General features: G+C 43.0%; 1 protein-coding gene across 4 annotated transcripts in view; it reads left to right on the top strand.

Annotated features, from left to right (window-relative positions):
• The first annotated feature begins 3273 nt into the window (after positions 1-3273).
• Positions 3274-20687, top strand: part of LOC115099718 (dual specificity testis-specific protein kinase 2-like) — a 129179-nt gene continuing 111765 nt past the window's right edge. The window contains exons 1-3 of one of the 4 annotated variants that reach the window (XM_029617488.1): positions 3274-3496; positions 12118-12393; positions 18053-18190. In XM_029617488.1, the coding sequence (XP_029473348.1) occupies positions 12175-12393; positions 18053-18190 (357 nt within the window). In that variant the 5' untranslated portion in view covers positions 3274-3496; positions 12118-12174. Of the gene's footprint in view, positions 3569-12114; positions 12394-18052; positions 18191-20687 lie in introns of all 4 variants that reach the window. The other 3 variants (XM_029617486.1, XM_029617487.1, XM_029617489.1) reach the window with 3 other exon arrangements.

The following is a 20687-nucleotide window of genomic DNA, read 5'->3' as shown; positions in this document are numbered from 1 at the left end:
TTTTTATAATTTTTACTTACTGTTGGTTTTTTTATGTTGTATGTTTAATATGTAAACCGCATTTTACTGTTGGAAATTGTGGAACAAAAATGGAATAAATAAATATCACATTACAGTTTTTGCAAACAAAAATAATACAATAATACAAATACCCTCCCCCCCCCCCAAAACTGAATAAGCTACCATAGCAGCTAAGACCAGACAACACACCCATTCCAACATTCATACCTCATTCATTTTCATCAACCAGAACAGGGTTACAGCTGTTAGAAGCTATCATAACCACATTTCGGTTTCTATTTCTCCAGTGTTGCACTGCATACAGAGTCTGGCTTCCTGGAGCTTCCAGTTCAGTTTCTGTCTGCATCTTTCTATTTCTAGTCTGTGGTCACGTATCCTCTATTTGGTGTTTTTTTGCAGTTGTGACTGAGGTGAGATATTCTGCTAGCTTGTAGTATCTGTGTAGGGATCTGTAGCCGTCCAGCTTGTTCTATTTTCCAATTTGCTCCTCCCAATAGGAGGAGTACTGGTGTTCTAGGGCACACTGCAATATTTACCTACTAACACCTTAACCCTACCACCTCCCCGTACTAACACCCCCTCCTCTGGACCTACCCCCACACCCTCTAATGACTTACAAACCCCACTCCTAACTTCTAGCACATAATATATGACACATAGCTCTACCGTTCCCATTTTCTCACCTGAATCTCTTATTTTCTACATGCCTATACAGTTTTGTATATAACCTATGTATATTTCAAGAATATAACCTATGTCAATTTGCCAATGTATATAGATGTCAATAATATAACCTATGTATACGTCAATAATCTCTCGACCCCTGTACATATTACTCCTTTTGTACCTGTACATATTACTCCTTTTGTACCTGTTTTTCACCCACCCACCCTCCCCCCCCGCCCCCTCCCCTGTCTCGACCACCCCTACCCCTCTTTCCACAAGTTTGCTAGTTTTGCTCTGTTTCTGAGCTATGTTTTAAACACTGTTCCTTGTAAAGGCTCTGCCTACATATCTTTGTTTGTAAGTTATCTGTAAACCGGCACGATGTGCAAACGGTTGCCGGTATATAAAATTAAATAAATAAATAAATAAAATAAAATAAATTTATATTGCTATTTTTTTGTGTACGGGGCATTAGTGCTGGATTGGTAGGGCAGGTTTGCTACATAGGCGCTGTGTGTTTTCTTCCAGGGTTTTGTGTTACTTCACAGACAGCCTGGTAATTGAGGGAGTTTTGTGATGTTGTAACTGAGATGACACCAGAATCTGAATATTCTTTTTTTGTATGGTGAGTTAGTTAGGGTGAAGCATCCTAATTCTACTCTGTACCCCTATTTAGTGATGTTTCTTTGGACAAAGAGTGTCCACAGAACTGGAGATATAGGAGTTCTATTGGGGTTCTGACGCATTCTACATATTTTTGGGTTAATCATAGGCTCCACATCTCACCCTATATAAGAGGACTAGTTCAATGATGCTATCAAATCCTTTTAATAGCAATTTTACTGGGCAGGTTGTATTTGTCCAGAGGTTTCTTTGCTGCATATCGGACTCTTTTTCTTGTAGTATCTTTATAGCAAATATAAAACTCCCAGTTGCACCTCCCCTATGGGTCACCTCATCTGACCCAGAGGAAAGAAAAAAAAAAGTTTATTTTCCCCGCTGCAGCCCCAGCAGCTAGACTGCATGTATGGTTGAGTCCTGTCACCGCTGGTTCATACCTCCTCCATCTGCTTGCAGTTAGCTGTACAGGCATGCGCAGAAAGAAGCAGGAATTGGACAGCTAACGCAGGAGACTTGGCAGGTCTGTATCGTGACAAGAAAACATTCTGTTCCCAGGCCCCTCACCTTACTCCAGTGCAAGCTGATGTTTACAAGGGCAGGAGCAATGCTCAATTGCTCCTGCCCTGCTGGTGCCAGAATTCAAAATGGTACCAGCTGATGTCAGAGTGCATTGTGAATTTCAGCAGTGGTGGCATAGGTGCAAAAGGACTTTGCAAGCTGAATTTTTCAGGAATAGAAGCAAAGGGGTAAGATAGGGGCTGGGTGTGGTGTAGTGTGTTGCAGCAGCTATTAGACTACCCGCAAAGAGCATGCACAAATCACAACCAACACTGCCATTTATATATGGATTCTTTTCAAAACAATGCCGAGCTGGGTGGCAAGATGTCTATGTAATAACCTCACCTCATTGATTAAGCAATGATTAAAAGACAAAGTTTCTTCTTTACTCCACCCCTTTGCTAAAAAGAATTATGGTTATTTTTTCAGTAGGCACATACTGATTAATTAGGTACACACTTACTTAAATCTATTTTAAGATTTGGATTTTTGCAATTTTATGGTGTTTGTTGTGAATGTTATCTTTATTTATTATGAATGTTTATGTAATCCACACTGACATTAGGATTCAAGATGGGGAATCCAAGAATATACAATTAAAATACTGAATGTTTGTATATGTTGTTGCTAATGCAGGCCTTGAATCAGGGACTACAAGATTAGTGGCTGTTTTGGTCCAACACACCCTCCATCCCCTGCCCCATGTGCTCACAGCAAACTCCCCCCCCTTACTGCACATTACCCACCTGCTTAGGATTCTCACATCTCTCCCCCCCCCATTTATTGCTTTCACTCCATGGCTCCCGCCCTGCTCTCCCACTGTCATCATCCCCCCAGCTCTCCTCTCTTCCCTTCCTGTATTCTGCGCAGTGCTCTGACTCCCCCACAAGTACTCTCTCGTTTTCTCCTCCCCATGCTTTCGCCCCTCCTCTCTCCAGAGACAGGCAGCCAGCCCCAGGTGCCCCCTCCCTTCCTACTCTGCTTCCCTGCCTCTTTACCTCTTGCTGACAAGTGGCAGGAGTAAGAGGCAGCCTTGCCTGGGATGAGATTCCCCGAGCCAAGCAGCAGCTCAGCATGAAGTCAGAGGAGGCGGGGGGGAGCCAGAGACCCCTTCCGGGATCCCCCACGTGCGCACACCCACCCTGTACCGCGTGCTCATCTCCCGCCTAATATGGAGCGCCAGGCACTCCTCCCTCTGATTTGCCTATCAGTCACGTAGCCCCCCGTCCATTGGTTAATCTTCCTTTTGTTCACACAAGCATTGAGCAATAATACGAACGCGCTCCTCTTGTACAGGCTTCCGCCACTTTCCTTTTGTTCTTACTTGCTATTGGCTGGGCGGAAACCGCGAGCTTGTTGTCCTAATTTCTTATTGGCTTCCGCCGATATCCCTCAACTTCCAGCGCTAGAAAGAAAACAATAATTATGCAAGAGTGAGCGTGGCCGTCAGGGGTGCGCCACGTGACTGCGCGGGAAGGATTGGCTGAGCTCCCCGGGACAGCGAGCGGCCCCTGTCCCCCGATTGGTGGAAAGGCTCGGCGTTCTGCGGAGAGGGGGCGGCGCCTGGCTCGGAGCGCTCCTCCTGTGCCGTGGCGGTGGGCTCGCGCCGGTGTCCGGACGCAGCCGTTGGGTAGGTGGCGGGGGTTCGGCTCGCGCCGGGCGGGAGGGCGCCGGCGGGATGCGGAGCTGTGGGACCCGCGCTGTAAGTGAGCCCCCCGCCCCCCTCTCCCGTGCTCGGCCAGCTCCCCGCCCCCCTCGCTGGGGAGCAGCGTGGGGACCTCCGAGAGGGGGCTGGGCTGGGACTGCCCGGAGCTGCGTCCCGTGCGTAAAGTGTGGGGCCGATGTACGAAGGTGCGCTCGGCACAGCGCACACTTTCATGGTTCGGGCGCAAACTTTACTCTGCACACTGGTTAGAGCAGCGGCTCACTTCCCCCCCTTCATTGCCTCAGGTGTTTCCCTACAGACTCAGAACTGGAGAAAAGTCTTAGTAAACGGGGCCCTTAGATTGTATAAAGTGAATGCAATCTACTCTGAAGTGCCACAGAAGGCAGAATATAAAAACCCAACGTGCATCCGGTTAGCGCCCTCGCATGCAAGCCCCATGCTAATGATGGCATTAGCTTGCACTCCTAGTCAGACGTGGAGTAAACTTTCCAGGCTTACAGTTTGCCTATGTGCAGAATCCAGTTTTATATTTTATTGTATTTGGTGTATGTTCTGCCTGACGCTTCACAGAAGATTACATTCAGGTGCTGTAGGGGTGCCAGGATCTGTAGTAGGGATTTATGGGACAAACATTTTTTCGTTCTTTGCATATGCTTAATGTGCACAAAAGGTTTTAGTGCTTCAAGCCATTGTTTGTATGCATAAATCTTATTTTATATGCAGAGAAGGAGAAGGGTAAGGCAGTTTTTTTTTCCCCTGCTCTGTGCCTTCCTTTCCTGCAGTGCCAGTTCTTGTTCCCTCTCTGTAAACTACTCCTTCCCCTTACCAATTAAAATGTGTGCTCAGCTGATGCCAAAGGCTAAATGCATATTTTAACTTGGGTTTGCATGCTTTTTGAACTCTTGTGCATAATTTCTGCACCCTTTATTTGATTTGCCCAATATTGGAAGGCACATCAGTGTGATTTGAACCCTGGCTTGTAGCTTGCTGCTCTAACCATGAGGGCACTCCTCCACTTTGACATTAAGATGAATATTCACTGCTGCTGACCTGTGTGTGTGTGTGTGTGGTATTTTTTGTAACAGGTATCTAGTTATGGCTACTCTATGCTCTGGCTAACGTATTTCAGCTGACCATGTCCAGTTTTTTATCCCTTTGGCCATATCCTGGCCTGATACCTCGGCCTCAATTTCTAACTGCATGAATAATATTAAACAATGGCTTAACTACAATAAGCTAGCCCTGAACTTTGCAAAAAAACTGAAAATATAGTTATTCAATACAAGGATTTAACTGAGGTCCCCTTGCCCATTCAAATTGAGGGCACTTCAATTTGTATTTCAAAGAGTGCATGTACCTTAGGAGTACTCGCTGATTCCAAGCTGGATTGCATACTTCAGATTAGTGTTGGTATGTCCTGGATTTTATAAATCGTGCTTGTTAAGCCGCTTTTATTCCTGCACAATTTTTGAACGGTAGTTCAGGCAGTATTGCTGACTGCACTAGATTACTGTAATACATTGTACATTGGCCTCCCTGATTCTTCAATTAAGCAAACCACTGCAACTGTTGCAGAATTCAGCAGCTAGACTAATTACTAATGCAGGCAGAAACGACCTTATCTCACCTGTTCTTGTCAGTCGTCTTAGGCTACCTGTCCATTGGAGAATAAAGTACAAAGTTGCCATGATGACCCACAAACTCCTAACTTTAAAAACATTGCCATGGGCAACTTTATTACTCCAAGCATACGAGCCAATAAGAAGTCTGTGGTCCTCACAAAGGGCATTATTAGATATTCCTCCCATTAAGTCTTCATGCCACTAGAGGCTGTGCCTTTTTTATTGCAGCACCCAGCCTTTGGAATTCTTTCTCAGGAACTCAGGGTGATTGGGTGCCCAAAGCTGTTGAAATCTGCACTGAAAACACACTTTTTAAATGGGCGTTTTTAATAATTTTAATTTGGATTACATCTTTTAGCATGATGTTTTAGTGCACTTGTCTAAATTTTCAGTCTTTGAAGCGATTGTGTTCTACCATGCAGGTTTTAAGTAATATATTATGGTTTGTTTTTATTAATGCTGTTTATACATTTTTATGCATTCATGCTGGATTGTGTATGTTGAGTTGTATGCCACTTTGAGCTAATGCATTAGTGGCCTATACTGCAAATAAATACATAAATGTTAAAAAAAAATAAAAAAAATTAAAATTGAGTTAGATTTGGTAAAAAAGCAGTTTGAGCATTTCTGATATTTGTGTAAGAGTATGGTGCAACAGGAGAGCTCTGGGTCTGTTGAGCCAGTTCCTCTCCAGCAGCTGTGGCTTCAGTCTGCAGATCCTTGCTGTGTAAACAAGTGGCAGCCATTGCCTCAGGCACACTGCGGCTTTAAAATTCTAACATTTACACAAAGAAGGTTTAAATCAACCTGAAGGCTAACATGCAGGCTAAGCAGGGAACAGACAGTACTGGAGTAATACAGTTTGTCTCTTACAGTTTTTCAGATTTCCATTTTAGGAATCGTGATTGCTCTGTGGCAGAAGCAGGAAGGGCTCTGGGAGGCCAATCCATGCATCCCATCACCCTTTCCATGAAGAAATCTGTCACTTCTGAGTCTATCATGACCTGTCCTACTAGAATTAATTTCTACATGGACTGGGCCCTGCCCATCTGTTCAGGATAACTTTCATCTTTGTTCCTTGAGGTAAGAATCAACACAAAGAAGAGATCATAAAAGGGATTTATTACTTGACAGCTATCACAAAAAGCAATGCTTAATGGCCACATCACCCAGACTAACAGCGGGTTTTGTGTATGTGATGGGACCTTTAAGCATTTGTTTTTGTGATAACTGTCAAGTAATACATCTTTTATATAATCTCATGTTTGTGTTGCATCTTTCTTACTTCAACAAAGGGGCAGGGCCCAGTCCCTGTGGAGGTGCAAAATCTAGTATAAGAGGTCATGGTAAACGTGGGGTTAACATTAGGCAGTTTCCTCACAGAGAAGGCGGATGCAAGGATTGGCCTCTCGCGAGAGGCTGCAAAGACAAAACTGAATTCAAGAAGGCCTGAGGGAGGCAGAGAGGATCCCTGGTTGTAAAGAGGTGGAGAGAGAGCCTGAGGTCACCGGGGTCGATGGCATTATATCAGGAAGTAAAATGGACAGGCTAGATGGGCCTTTATATTGCAGCCCTATTTTAGAAGGAAAAGTGGTAGGGTTCTGAGCCACGACTGGGTCCTGATGCTGTACTGAGTGTCTGTCCCCTTTTAAAGCCCTGTTGGCTTCAATCTTAGAATTTCTGCAGGTTGGTTTGGAGAAGGGTTTAGTACTAAACTCCTTAAAGGTACATGTGTCAGCATTGTTATGCTAATAGGGAAGACTGGGGTTTGTTCTTTGTCATTGTACCCGGATGTAGCATGTTTTTTTCAAGAGGTTAAAACATATGTGGCCTCCATTCTGCCATATGAGTCCGTCTTGGGATCTGAACTTAGTGCTGAGATCCCTAGCAGTAGCCCTTTGAGCCACTGAGGGAGGCGTCAGTCAAGGACCTAACATTGATGGTATTCCTAGTAGCCATCTGTCCAGCCAGAAGAACTTTGGTGCTCCAGGCATTGTATTGTAAAGATCCTTATTTGATGTTACGAAGGACTTGATCACTATTTGGTTAATGCCTTTCTTTTTCCCGAAGGTGGTATCAAAATCAAGTGATATTGTTGCCTGTGTTCAGGAGATAAGAGTGCATAGGGTCAAGAGAGACCTTATGCGTTTCTAGGTATGTGTAAGGCATTGATTAGCTATATGAAAGTCATGAATGCCTTCCAGAGATCAGAGGCTGTTCATCCTCCTTGGAGGTCGGTGAAAGGGAAAGGAAGCCGCAAAAGCATCCATTGCAAGGTAGATTATGGAGGCAATCACCTTTGCTTATATTCAAAAAGAAGAAGAGACTTGGAGGGGCTGAGAGCACATTTCATGAGGGCACAATCCTAGTCATGGACAGAGCACAGTGCAATATGGATTTATGTCACTAGAAATGTCTGTTGCAGCTTTACAGCTCTAGTGGTATGTGTTGCCCTGGGGTCACTCGTCATCCTTTGTGCCTCTCAACAAATCTGAGACGTAATTGTATTGTCATTCCTTCAGTCTGTAAGCAAACCACAAAAAGTGGGTGAATGTAGAAAACTTGGGTGAATAGCAAGAACATTTAGGAACCAGGGAATAATTTGATTACATATATTTCCCCGTTTTTTTTCTTTTTTCATTCTTTGCTGTCTTCTTCTGGCTTCATTTACTTGTCTTCTCTCCCTTTTCCTTCTGCCTCTCTACTCCTTGAAGCTTCTTCCTTGCAATCTCTCCTTACCTGCTATGTTATTCTGGGTCAACAGCAAGTATCATAACTTAGGTATCCAGAGCTGTTCTAGCCTTGAATTTGGTAAATCAGCTACTGCCACCTCTGGAAAATACTCTGTCTTGCTGTGTCCAGTGCCTGTGTAAAGTCTGCCATGCAAGTGCCTTTGGAACAACCATCTTAAGTGTTAATGTCCTTGCTTGATATTTATCGAGCTTTATATACCGTCGTTCAGTTTCACCATCACAATGGTTTACAAGTTTCAATCGGAGACAGACAATTTAAATGGGAAAAACAAAGATTAAGATTCTAGTAAACTGAAACATATGCAGGTACATTTAGAGGCAGGTATCAGAAAGTCAGATAATGGTATAGATCGAGGTAACATTAACAGTGTTAGTAGGTAATAATTGGAGTGGATATGTTTACAGTTAGCAAAAATGAGAGTTCAGGTAGTTATGTCGTCTGAGGGATGTGGTCATGTTTATTTCCGGTTAGGAGGTCAGTTGTGATGGGGCTGTCTTTGTATGCCTTGGTGAACAGCCAGGTTTTTAGATCTTTCTTGAATTCTTTTAGGTTGGGTTGCATCCTTAGTTCGGTCGGGAGTGTGTTCCAAATTTTGGGGCTGGTGAGAGAGAATGCTCTTTCTCGTATTTTTGTGAGTTGTGCTGTGCGGATGGAGGGAATTTTTTAGGAGGCCTTTGTTGTTTGATCTTAGGTTTCGTGGTTGGTTGTGAGGGCTGATGTTTATGGCTGCCCATTTTGCTTGCTCATTATGAGTTAGTTTGTGTGTGATGGTCAGAGTCTTGTATTCAATACGGAATTTTATTGGGAGCCAATGTAGTGCTATAAGGATCGGTGTTATGTTCTTTTTTTTTTTTTTTCGTTCCAGTTAAGGTTCTGGCGGCTGTGTTTTGTAGGATTTGGAGTGGTCTGATGTTTGAGAATGGTAGTCCGAGTAGTAGGGAGTTACAGTAGTCGAGGTTGGAGCATATGAGTAGTTGAAGTACAGTTCTGAAGTCCTCTGGTGTTAGAAATGGTTTTAGACGTCTTAGAATGAGTAAGCTTGTGATATCCCTCCTTAATTTTAGTTTTTTATGTGGTTCTTGAATGATAGTTGGTTGTCGATGATGACTCCAAGGTTGCGTGTATGTGTAATTGGGGAAATAGGTGTCATTTGATTCGCGCGTGTGGTGGTGAGGGGCTGGGTTTCTGTTCCATGATTATTATTTTGGGTTTTTCGATGTTTATTATAAGTTTCATGATGTAAAGAGTTAGGTTACATATGAAGAATTCCAGAGACTGCCTGTTCACGCCTGCTTTCCAGGCCGGAATACAAAGGAAATGAGAGGCTGACTCTGCTGCCTGTGACATCGGCTGCTTGCTCTCCCAGCAGACATATTTCAAGCTAGGGACAGGAGCTGTGTGAGACCAGGTTTGTGCAGCAAATCTAAATGGGTTTCTGGGCTGAGAGTGAAGATTAAAGAGCCAAACACGCTCTGTCTTCAGCTTGTGATTCCTGCAAAAAATAGCCCTTTCAGTATTTCCAGTTTGTTGGGCAGGATGCTATAGCCTTAATGAGACTGCTTTACCTCTCTGACTTAGATGACAGCCAACTAGTCTAACAAGCTTCATTTTTAAATGCAAATGCTGCACATAGTACAAGTATTAGCAAAGCAGTGACGTCCTCTGGCAGATTGGGGGTGCAAATTAAAAAAAAAAAAAGTGTATACAAATCAAGACAGTGCAAGATATAATTTATTACATAATATTTCTTCCCCCGCCCCTCTTGTTAAGCCTATGCCCTTTTATGGCATTCTCCCAAAGTTAATTGTGATTTTGATTAAAAATGTAAACATAAAGATACAGAAATCAAAATGACGTGGGATGGTGGGTTCTGTCTAAAAAGAACCTTTAAACAAACTAAACATGTATAACCAAATAGAGAGCTCCAATTCATATAAGAACCTATAGAATAGAAAAACACAAGAATTCATCCCCAAGAGTAATATAAGTACGTAAGATTTGCCATACTGGGTCAGATCAAAGGTCCATCAAGCCCAGTATCTTCTTTTCAGATGTGGCCAAGCCAGGGTTTATTATAAACAAGATCATTTAGACTTGGCTTTGTGCTCTGCAAGGTAGAGAGTTTAAGTAAGGAAACCAAATCTGCAAAAATTCTACTCTACGCCTGGCTGAAGACCATTTTGCCTGGAAATTTTCCATAACTAAAGTACACAATGCATTCCTGGAGTATGTGAAGCTGGAAACCTTTCCTTAACCACAATTTTATCTATTTATTGCATACATGGAAAGAAGAAAAGTCTTCAAACAAAATCAGAGCTGGGCTACGAGGAACTGAGTCCCACAATCTTGGTCAGATAAAACAAAACCGTGTGCCAAAAGTTCTGGGTATCTGCACAAGACGAAAAAGTATGGTTCCAGGATCCAGCAAGCATTTCAAGCAAAGCTCACGGGAAGGAAAGCCAGCCAATGTTGAGAAATGTGAAACTGACTAAGAAATGCAAGTTTCTCATACTAGTATATTGCTGGGTTAACCACTAAGCTGTTTAGTCATTAAAGCAGTATGTACATTTTATTGCCAATGATGTAATAAATCCTGATAATCAAATGAAGCTTTCTGAGAGTGAATAAAGTACAACGGCTGGGATGCTGAACATTAAAATCTTGAATATTGGAGACCCCTTGCTATGGACTTAAAAGAGCAGGGTCCTAGGGTTTGAACATTAGGGCCTACGTTGCAAAAAAACAAAATAATTGTTTTGAGATACAGCTCCCGTAGGTCAGAAAAAAGTAAAAAATCGACCGTAGAGTCTAGGAGCTGTGGGACTATCATCAAATCCTTCTGAGCTCGCTCAAGAAAAACCCCTTGTGTTAACCACCCAGAAGAAACTGTTACCCAGAAATGGCAAAAATGGAGAGGTTTTATAGTGAAGATGTTTGTTTGTTTGTTTGTTTTATTTATTTAACAACTTTTTTATACCGACATTCGTAGGTACATCATATCTGTTTACAAGGAACTGAGAGAAATTCATCGAACGGGGGAGGAGAGCAGCAACAAGGAGGGGGATTAACAAGGCCAAAGGCATTACGGGAAGATGGTTCAATGGATGCAAATAACATGAAATATAAACTTATCTAATGTAGTGTAGAATAATAATAAACGTAATAACATAATAGAAGTTAATATAATATTAATGTAATAAAATAATTAACATAATATTAACATGGTGGAGGGATTGAAAGGAGGAGCTGGAGGAGCTATGCTGGGAATGCCTGCTGAAAGAGCCAGGTCTCTAGTTTTTTCCTAAATTTGTACAGGCAGGGCTCAGTGCGGAGTTCAGTGGGAAGAGCATTCCAGCGGTGGGTCCTGCGACTGACAGAGCTCGCTCCCTCGTGGAGGTGAGATGAGGGGGTGTGGAGGGTACTACTTGTGGAGGATGAAACGCAGAGGCTCTTCAAGCCAGTTGGAGTTGTGATTGTATAATGTTTTGTGGATAACGGTAAGAGTTTTGAAGAGGATACGTGAGGGTATAGGGAGCCAGTGAAGGTCTTTGAGGACAGGGGTAATATGGTCGGATTTGCGGGTGTTAGTGAAGGTTCTGGCTACCACATTCTGTAGCATTTGAAGTGGTTTGATGGTGGCGTGTGGAAGGCCCAGAAGAAGGGAGTTGCAATAATCCAATTTTGGGCAGATGGTCGCTGGTATGACTGTGCGGAGATCATGTGCATGGAGTAGGGGTTTGAGTTTCTTCATAACATGGAGCTTGTAGAAACCTTGCATAGCCATCTCCAAGCTTTTAACAACGGTTTGACATGTGACTGCTGGCTCAAGAGGCTGCAGCTTTTTGTGACATTCCTGGATAAAGTACAAAGGACGTGTGTATATGTATGTGTGTGTGTGTGTGTGTGTGTGTGTGTGCGAGCAATAGTGATAGCACAGGCATGATTTACCCATCCCTGCCTGGCAGATTGGTTGTCCAATGGGTTGGTCACAATTGATACATGCTTTTAATATAAACCACAGAAGGAAATGTCCTTGATTTGATTGCAGGACTGTGCTGCTCTTTAGCTTGGCAGAGTTCATAGTTCAAAGTCCGAGCTACCTGGACGGCTGAAATAGAATCTGTTGCCTTCATTGAAAACAAAGTGGCATTGCTTTAGTACAAACTGCAGGATGTGCTGTAATATTTTCTTTTTTCATTCTGCCAGCAGTACAAGCCAGAAGAAAATGGCATAAGAAGCTGAGATAAGAGCGGCCCTTCTTTTAAAATGGATCGGAAAAAACGTAACTCAATAGCTGGCTTCCCACCACGCGTGGAGCGCATTGAAGACTTCGATGGGGGGGGTGGAAACGATGGGGCTGCTTCAGGGGGCAGGATTTGCCCCTCTTCCTACAAAGCCCTGATTAGTGCCTTTTCCAGACTTACACGACTTGATGACTTCACGTGTGAAAAAATTGGATGTGGCTTCTTCTCTGACGTGTTCAAGGTGGGTGTTCTGTCTTCTATCTGTTCTCCATGCTACGGTAAACAATTACGTGCAGCCTCCAAGATCTTTCTCTTGCATTATCCTCGCATATACGAAGTGCTTCTGAGAGAGAGAGATGCAGGGCTCTCCTATGCTACTTTTTATCCTACTTTATATTGCATTGCATTTTTATTAATAAATATTTATTAATTAGCTGCCCGATGAAATGTTCTAGGCAACTTACAGCATAAAACACAAATATACAGTTATCAATCTATAAAAATCACATAAAACTAAAATAACTGACATTTAAAGTAAAAACTAAAATAAGACAATATATAAGCAGACATGCCATCAGAGTACAGGTACACCAACATCCATTAATAAAAAGCCTGCTGGAAAAGATACGCCTTTAACATCATTTTAAACAATAAGCTGACAATGAGTTCCAGTAGATTGGAATTGCTGCCAGAATAGCATGATTTATGTAATACGGTACATTAGTGGATACAGTCCATAGGGCAAAGCAAAATGGCTTTAGCTGTTGTCTCCAAGAGTTGATTCCTTCCCTTGCCAATTTAGCAGGACTGCCAGCTACCCCATCCATTTCTCCTGCTGAGGATCACAGAGCATATAGCACTGTATCTTGGTCTGGCCTCAAGACGGCTGGTTGAGTTTAGAAATCAAATTTCTTCATTCTGCTGGCTTTACTATTTGATCTAATCCCTTTGGGGAAGGTAGGAAATCAGACTGCATACAGTGAGTCTGGTCACTGGCAGCATAACGTTTTCATTTGCATATTTCTCAGTACTAGAACCATTAGCAAGGTAGCCTTCAAATGTTGGACATTTAGATTGCAGAACTTAACTTGATCTGAAGCATTTGCACAGTTGAGTTGCCCTGCATGTAACTAGTTAAATGTTCCTAGTTCTGGGCAGCAAATAAGAATGAACATGTCAGATACATGATGGCATGCATGGTACTGTGGCTCAGTGTATCCTCTTATGTCAGTGCTGAAATATTTACTGTTCATATCTCACTTTCATATCAGGGAGCTGTACTGAACTATACTGTACTATAAAGAAATGGATTCTTTATAGGTTGGAATAATCAAATATGGACGGACGTGAGAACATGTGTTAGGTTGCTTTTCAGCCTTACCCATTTTCCATAGCACTATAGTGGACATCCCCTCTTCCAGCCCCCTAGAAACGTGTAAGACGTTTAGACCTGATTCAGCACTAGGACCAGCTTTTTCTGTGCCTGGGGCAGAAATTATTTTATTTATTTATTTATTTTTAATTTTTATATACCGGAATTCCTGTATACAATACAAATCAATCCGGTTTACAAGTAACGAAAAGGTTGCCCTGGTCTGGGAGGTTAGACCGGGGTTTTTTTTTTACATGGAACATTGAACAATAACAATCAGCCATTGAACCTTATTACAACTATTTAACCTTATTACAATGAACATTGAAAGTAATAATAATTATATTTAACAAATTTAACAATTAACAAAACCTTAACCGTGTAATGAATAGTTAGATTAAATTCAGAATTAAATTCAGAATAGTTACATTAAATTCAGAATTGCGCCCCTCTCCCCACCTCTCCATGATGGCAGTCCCTCTGGTAGTGGCAGCTCCAGCAAAGCACTCCCTTTTCTCTCCCCTCTGGCCCAGCATCCCACTCTCTTCACTTCCTCTGCATTCCCTTCTCCCCCAATCCACTCTGTACCCTGCATTCCCCCTTTCTATCCCTCACCCACTCCTTGTCCTATATTCCTTTCTCCAGAGCTTTATTGTGAGTTGAGTGAAAAAAAGAATTTTCTCCGATTAGTCTTAAATGTGCCTCTTGCTAACTTCATGGAATGCCCCCTAGTTTTTCTGTTACTCGAAAGTGTAAATAACCAATTCATATCTACTCATTCAAGACCTCTCATGATCTTAAAAACCTCTATCATATCCCCCCTCAGCCGTCTCTTCTCCAATATGAACAACCCTAACCTCTTCAGCCTTTCCTCATAGGGGAGCTGTTCCGTCCCCTTATCATTTTGGTTGCCCTTCTCTGTACCTTCTCCATCGCAATTATATCTTTTTTGAGATGTGGCGACCAGAATTGTACACAGTATTCCAGGTGGGGTCTCACCATGGAGCGATACAGAGGCATTATGACATTTTCCGTTTTATTAACCATTCCCTTCCTACTAATTCCTAACATTCTGTTTGCTTTTTTGACTGCTGCAGCTCACTGAGCTGACGATTTTAAAGTATTATCCACTATGATGCCTAGATCTTTTTCCTGGGTGGTAGCTCCTAATATGGAACCTAACATCGTGTAACTATAGCATGGGTTATTTTTCCCTATATGCATCACCTTGCACTTGTCCACATTAAATTTCATCTGCCATTTGGATGCCCAATCTTCCAGTCCTGTAAGGTCCTCCTGTAATGTATCACAGTCTGCTTGTGATTTAACTACTCTGAATAATTTTGTATCATCCACAAATTTGATAACCTCACTCATCGTGTTCCTTTCCAGATCATGCGTCTGTTTAGTGGTGACTAAGAGAACTACCATTCTGGTGGTGAGGTCAGCTGCTCTGAAAGATGTGCAGGACAGGAAGCTTGGAAATACATCTTAAAAAAATGTTTTGAGGTTTAGGTATTGGGCATATGGGCATCCATGGCAGTAGTAGCTTCATGGCACGAACCTGTCTATGATGGGTCCAGCAACTTCAAGTACAAGGTGCTGGGTCTTCTCTCTCCACCAAGCAGGTTGAGCATTTGTATGTGGGAGTAGCCTATATCACCAATGCCTTGTAAGACTTGCTGTGCAAGTTGTCCAAAATATAGTGTCTTTAGTTTCGCCCAGGCATCGTTTGTGGTTGCATAATTGGTCGGCGGATATCTTGTTGAAATTTCAGCTGGGCAGTCTTCCTCTCAAAGGCAAGCTCTTGTTTCGTAAAGGCTTGGATCAGCTGGTGAAGCACTTGGGCAAGTCCCTGGGTCATAAATTGCCAGAGGACAAGCTGAAAGGGAACAGGAAGAACTTCCAGGGCAGTCAGAGGTAGAGGTGAGGAGATCTCTCCGGCAGGGGCTGCTTCTCTTGAGCGGTCTGGCAAGTTGCTGTCCTTTTGAGGGTCATGCAAAATTGCTCCGGAAACCTCTGGTTGGGGCCAGATGAGGTAAATTCACATAATGAGATGCAGTTGGTCCATTCTTCCTCAGAGATCACAGGGAGGAGATTGGCCCTCTTTTTCAAAGAACGGACCAAGATGACAAAGGACCAGTGGATGCTGACTGTCATGAGAGAGGGTTATGCCTTAGAATTTGCTCATTTGGTCCACGAAGCCTACATGATATCACTTTGCACCTCCCATGGTAACTGAACATGGTTTGAGCCACGCTAAATCGGCTACTACCCCTGGAGGTGATAGTTCTGGTACCCATAGGGGACCAGGGAAAAGGGAGCTATTCCAACTACTTTGTGGTCCTGAAGAAAGAAGGCACTTGACGGCCCATTTTAGCTCTCAAAAAAGGTAAATTCTGGCCCTGAAGATTCCGTGGTTATGGATGGAGTCCCTGCGTTGAGTTATTGCGGCCATCTGCAAAGGGGAGTTCCTGGGTCCCCTCAACCTCACAGAAGTATATCTCCATATTCTCTTACAGGTGGAACATTAGAAACTCCTCTGCTTTGCGGTGCTGGGAGAACATTTCCAGTTTCGAGCACTCCCATTTGGACTTGTGATGGCGCTGCATGCATTCATCAAGGTGATGGTGGTAGTCGCAGCTATTTGGAGAGAAGGCATTTTGGTGCATCCCTATCTAGACGACTGGCTCATTTGAGAAAAGTTGAAGGAGTTCTGTTCAGCAAGTTATGAAAATGGTGCGGAATCTGCCAAAAAGCAACTGGGTCCACACCCAGGGTGCTTCTCTCAGAGGAGAGAATGTTAAAGTTAAAGGTTATGGAGTCTTCCTGTACCTAAAACCTGTGACTATTTGCAGGTCCTTTCTATGATGTCTATTCTAGATCTAGTTCCCTGGGCGTTCGCACATATGTGTTCACTTCTGTCCCGCTGGAACCCTCAGTTGGAGGAGTTCCAATGTCTGCTACCACTGCAGGGAGAATCTAGGTCCAGTCTCTCCTGGTGGCTTTCTCCAGCCAATTTGGAGCAGGGCATGGATTTGGAAGTCCCTGACTAGGTGGTAGTAACCACCGATGCCAGTCTGACGGGCTGAGGAGCCATCTGTCAGGGGCAAGCGGCTCAGGTCGGCAGAGGAAGCCCCATGGTCTACAAATCCATTGGAAACAAGGTGTTGCAGGCGTGAACTCTTGGGCCAAGGCAGGGTTGGAGGAGCCTTGCAGGTCCCCACTGTCGGCAGGCAGACTTGGACGAAACAGAGGCAAACTGGAGCTTTACCTTTACCAGTCTTCGCTCCTTTTGGGTTGAGCCTTCGGGTGCCAGGACCAGCAGATCTTAGGAGGGGGGCCTCTGCAGATGGTGGAGCTTCATCGACATAGCAGGATCAGCACGGTCAGAATGGCTGCATCGATCATGGTTCAGATTTGATAAATCTGGCCTTGGACAGTCCTTCAAAGCCAGGGCACCTTCCTTGGCTGCTGCATCAAAGTCCAGTTTTCTTGGATCAGGCAGCTCATGTTTGTTTTGCAGCTTGGCTTTTGAGAGGAGTCTGCATTTGAAGGGATATTCTGAGGAAATCATTATGACCTTGCTACAGGCTAGAAGGCCTTCCACATTAGTTTGTCAGGGTATTGAAATGGGGTGCTTAGGGAGGGGATTGCTCCTTTATGGGCATTGGGTTTTGGTAATATGACATTTTTACAAAACAGATTGGCAAAGGTCTTGCATTCAACTCCCTAAGGGTCCATATGGCAGCCTTGAGGTGTTTTTGAGGTAAAGTGCAGGGGTGGTCCTTGACTTTGCATTCGGGTATACTCAGTTTCCGGACAAATGTGAAGCATTTGTGGCCTTCTGTAAGGTGAGCATGACTCTTGTGGAGCCTTAATTTTGTTTTGTGATTCTCTGTGGTCCTCCATTTGAGCCACTAGTCAAGCCTTGCTGAAGGAGCTTACCCTGAAGGCGGTCTTTCTGGTGGCGATTTGTTTGGCCAGGAGGATTCAGAGATTCAAGCGTCCTTTTGTAGAGGCCCCTTTCTGAAGATCATGGAGGAAGCGGTATCTTTGCGTATGGTGCCTTTTTTGCCAAAGGTGGTATCTCCTTTTCACCTCAGCCAAATGGTGGAACTTCCCGCTTTTTGGAATTTGGACTCTTCTGTTCCGCATGTAAGGAAGCTGAATTTGTTGAATGCAAGTCTGTCTGTTATGTTATTTGAAAGTCACCAACAGTTTTCACAGGTCTGTTTGGTGTGGCGATTAAAGGGAACAAGGCTTCCAAGGCAACAATTCTGTAATGGCTGCAGGAGGCTATTATATCAGACTAGTTTTTGGGTACTTGCCAGGTTCTTATGGCCTGGATTGGCCTCTGTTGGAAACAGGATGCTGGGCTTGATGGACCCTTGGTCTGACCCAGTATGGCATTTTCTTATGTTCTTACTATATTTGCAAGAGTTGTCTGCTTCAGGACAGCCTACATATCCATTCCTCTAGAATGCAGACAGTGTCCTGGGTTGAATGGCAGTTTGTTTCTCCACAGATCATCTGTCGAATGGCTGCCTGGTCTTCTCTACATACTTTACAAGGCATTAGTGACTTGATGTTTGGGCGCTGGAAGCAACCGGTTTTGGAGAAAGTGTGCTGCGAACGGGTTTTTAAGGTTCCTGCCCAGTTCCAGGTATGGAAAGTAGGGTTTTGTATCCTTTATAAGTTTTAATTATTATTGGGTGGTGGTTGATGTGTCTTTGTTGTTTTTTTTTAACATTTTATTGGTGTTTGGAAAATTTAAAAAGTGTGTGTTTAATTATTGGATGTCATTCTGTCAGCTGTTTTAAAATAATTATTTATTGATATGGTTTTACTGATTTTCTTGATTTATATTTCTTAATTTTGTTTGTTTTATGATGCAGGATAATGCTTCCATTGTTGCACTGCATGCAGAATTTGGCTTGTCACTATTTCCAGTCTATTTTTGTCTGCATGTTTCTGTTTATACTTTTTTATGGTCATTTTATTCTGTATTTGGTGAAGTTTTGCTTTTGTGTGACTGCGGTGAGGTATCCTAATTAGTGTGTGGTTTTTGTTTGAGGTTCTGTAGTAGCCTGGCATGTTCTGTTTTCCTAATGGGGGGTATATTGAGGGCGTGAGACATTTTTCTCTCCTCATTTTTATAATTTTGTTCTTGCATGAGGAAAAACATCAGTTTCAATCATTTTTACATAACTTTTCAACATTTTAACTGAAAATTAAAATCAAAATATTCAAGCTTTTTTGAAAGGAATCTGGTGTATCAGGGTGCCGACCGGCTTATGGAACGTGAGGACCAGCATTACACAATCCCAATTTAAATTTTGGCAGCAGCACTTCAAAAAGGTTGCATGCTCCTGATCTAGAAGCTATGGTAGAGGACAACTACATATCAGACTGAGACTACCTGGGATAGCTGTGCATGGTTTTAACGTTTCCAGATTTCCTTCTGCAGTGCACGGTGTGCTTGGGTTACCTGGGATAGCTGTGCATGGTTTTAACGTTTCCAGATTTCCTTCTGCAGTGCACGGTGTGCTTGGGTTACCTGGGATAGCTGTGCATGGTTTTAACGTTTCCAGATTTCCTTCTGCAGTGCACGGTGTGCTTGGGTTAACTGGGATAGCTGTGTAAGGCAAGCCTTTCATTTCTGAAGAATTTGCTTGCAAGATGCTTGATAGTTACTGTCTTGTCACCAATTTGCTGTGAGCAGTTTGTTTCCTAAACTTGTGCGCTTGGCTGCATATGTAGCAGTCTTTACTATTGTTTCATTCTTGTGTTCTACATTTAAAAAAAAAACGGGGATCCACTGATTGGCTGTCAAACATTTTCCACTTTTATAATGAAGGTTTTGTTTCTCAAACTTTCTTGTGCAGTCAGCCCGATTTTCTTGTAGTGGTGAGACAGCGTGTGCAATAAGACAGTTCAGTATATTGTGGTTAAGCAGGTTACATCAGTAACGGAATAGAGCTGGACTAGACCACTGTTTACTGCTCTACAGGATAAACTTTGTTGTTGATGGAAAGATTCAGTTATCACAATGAGGAAGGAAATAGAAAAATATTTCCAAGTGTTTTTCCGGTTTCACAACACCAGCAACCACATATGTGGCACCTGCTTCTCTCCCTCCCAGATCCCAGCTGAAACTATAGCCCTTAACTGGTTATGTCCCAAATTGTTAAGCAGCTGTCCTCTAAATAAGACACTGGGACATAATGGCTTACTGACCTGCCAAATAATAAAAAAAAAAAAAAATGGGAAAACAGGGCAGAGAGAATTTCAAATTATTTATAATAATCCAGATGTATCACCAGATATTCCAAATTCATAAAGGGTTGCACACTGTCCCCTGACACGGACCTTGTTTCATACAATAAACTATGTTGGCAGGGACCCAAAATCACAATCTTGTAAGTATGTAAATGTAGAACAGACAAAACTGTAAAGATACATCTGGACTATTATAAATAAAATCTCCTTTGAATCTAAAATTGAACGACATTTGAAGTTCTCTCTGCCCTCTTTTCCTATTTCTGATTATTTCGTGCAGTGGGCAGTCACCTTTGCTTTATTAATGACCTGCCACCCAGTTTTGAGGCTATTAGCCAAACAAACCATTGGTCATTCAGGTTAGTGGGAAAAACATGACGGCAGTTTTATTTGCAAAATAAAATGCACGTGTTTTCTATTTACATGTTTGAATTGGGCAGCAGCACAGAGCACCTAATAAATGCAGCCTTCTATAACAATTTTGCATAGCTATAGCTACTCCATATGTAGAGAGGTAGGGGAGAAGGTCTTGAATCTCCCAGAAACGGACAGTTTTCACTAGAACTGGGGCGAGCCTCTATCTCCTCTTTCAGGCATAAGCTTGAGAAGTATGCCACCATCCTTTCATTTCTTCTTTTGGTCCTTTGTTGCAGAGGCCTCATCAAATTCCCCCTGTCTTCCCCTTTACTTAAAGCGGTTGTAGGCCTGTCACGGGTTCTAGTAGTGAAGCCTCACTTGAGTCTGGAATATATCTAACCCAATATCCGGTAGATTAACTCAGTTTGTGTCAATTTAAATTGCCATATGGTTAGACCCTTGGAATTAAGAACCTCTGCATCCACGTCCTCTCAGACTAGTGGTTCATTGGCCCCTGCCAGCTC

This window comes from Rhinatrema bivittatum, chromosome 10 (assembly GCF_901001135.1).
Source record: "Rhinatrema bivittatum chromosome 10, aRhiBiv1.1, whole genome shotgun sequence".
Classification (NCBI taxonomy): Eukaryota; Metazoa; Chordata; class Amphibia; order Gymnophiona; family Rhinatrematidae; genus Rhinatrema; species Rhinatrema bivittatum.
Note: the sequence above shows the minus strand (reverse complement) of the source record. Positions and strands in the feature narration are given on the sequence as shown.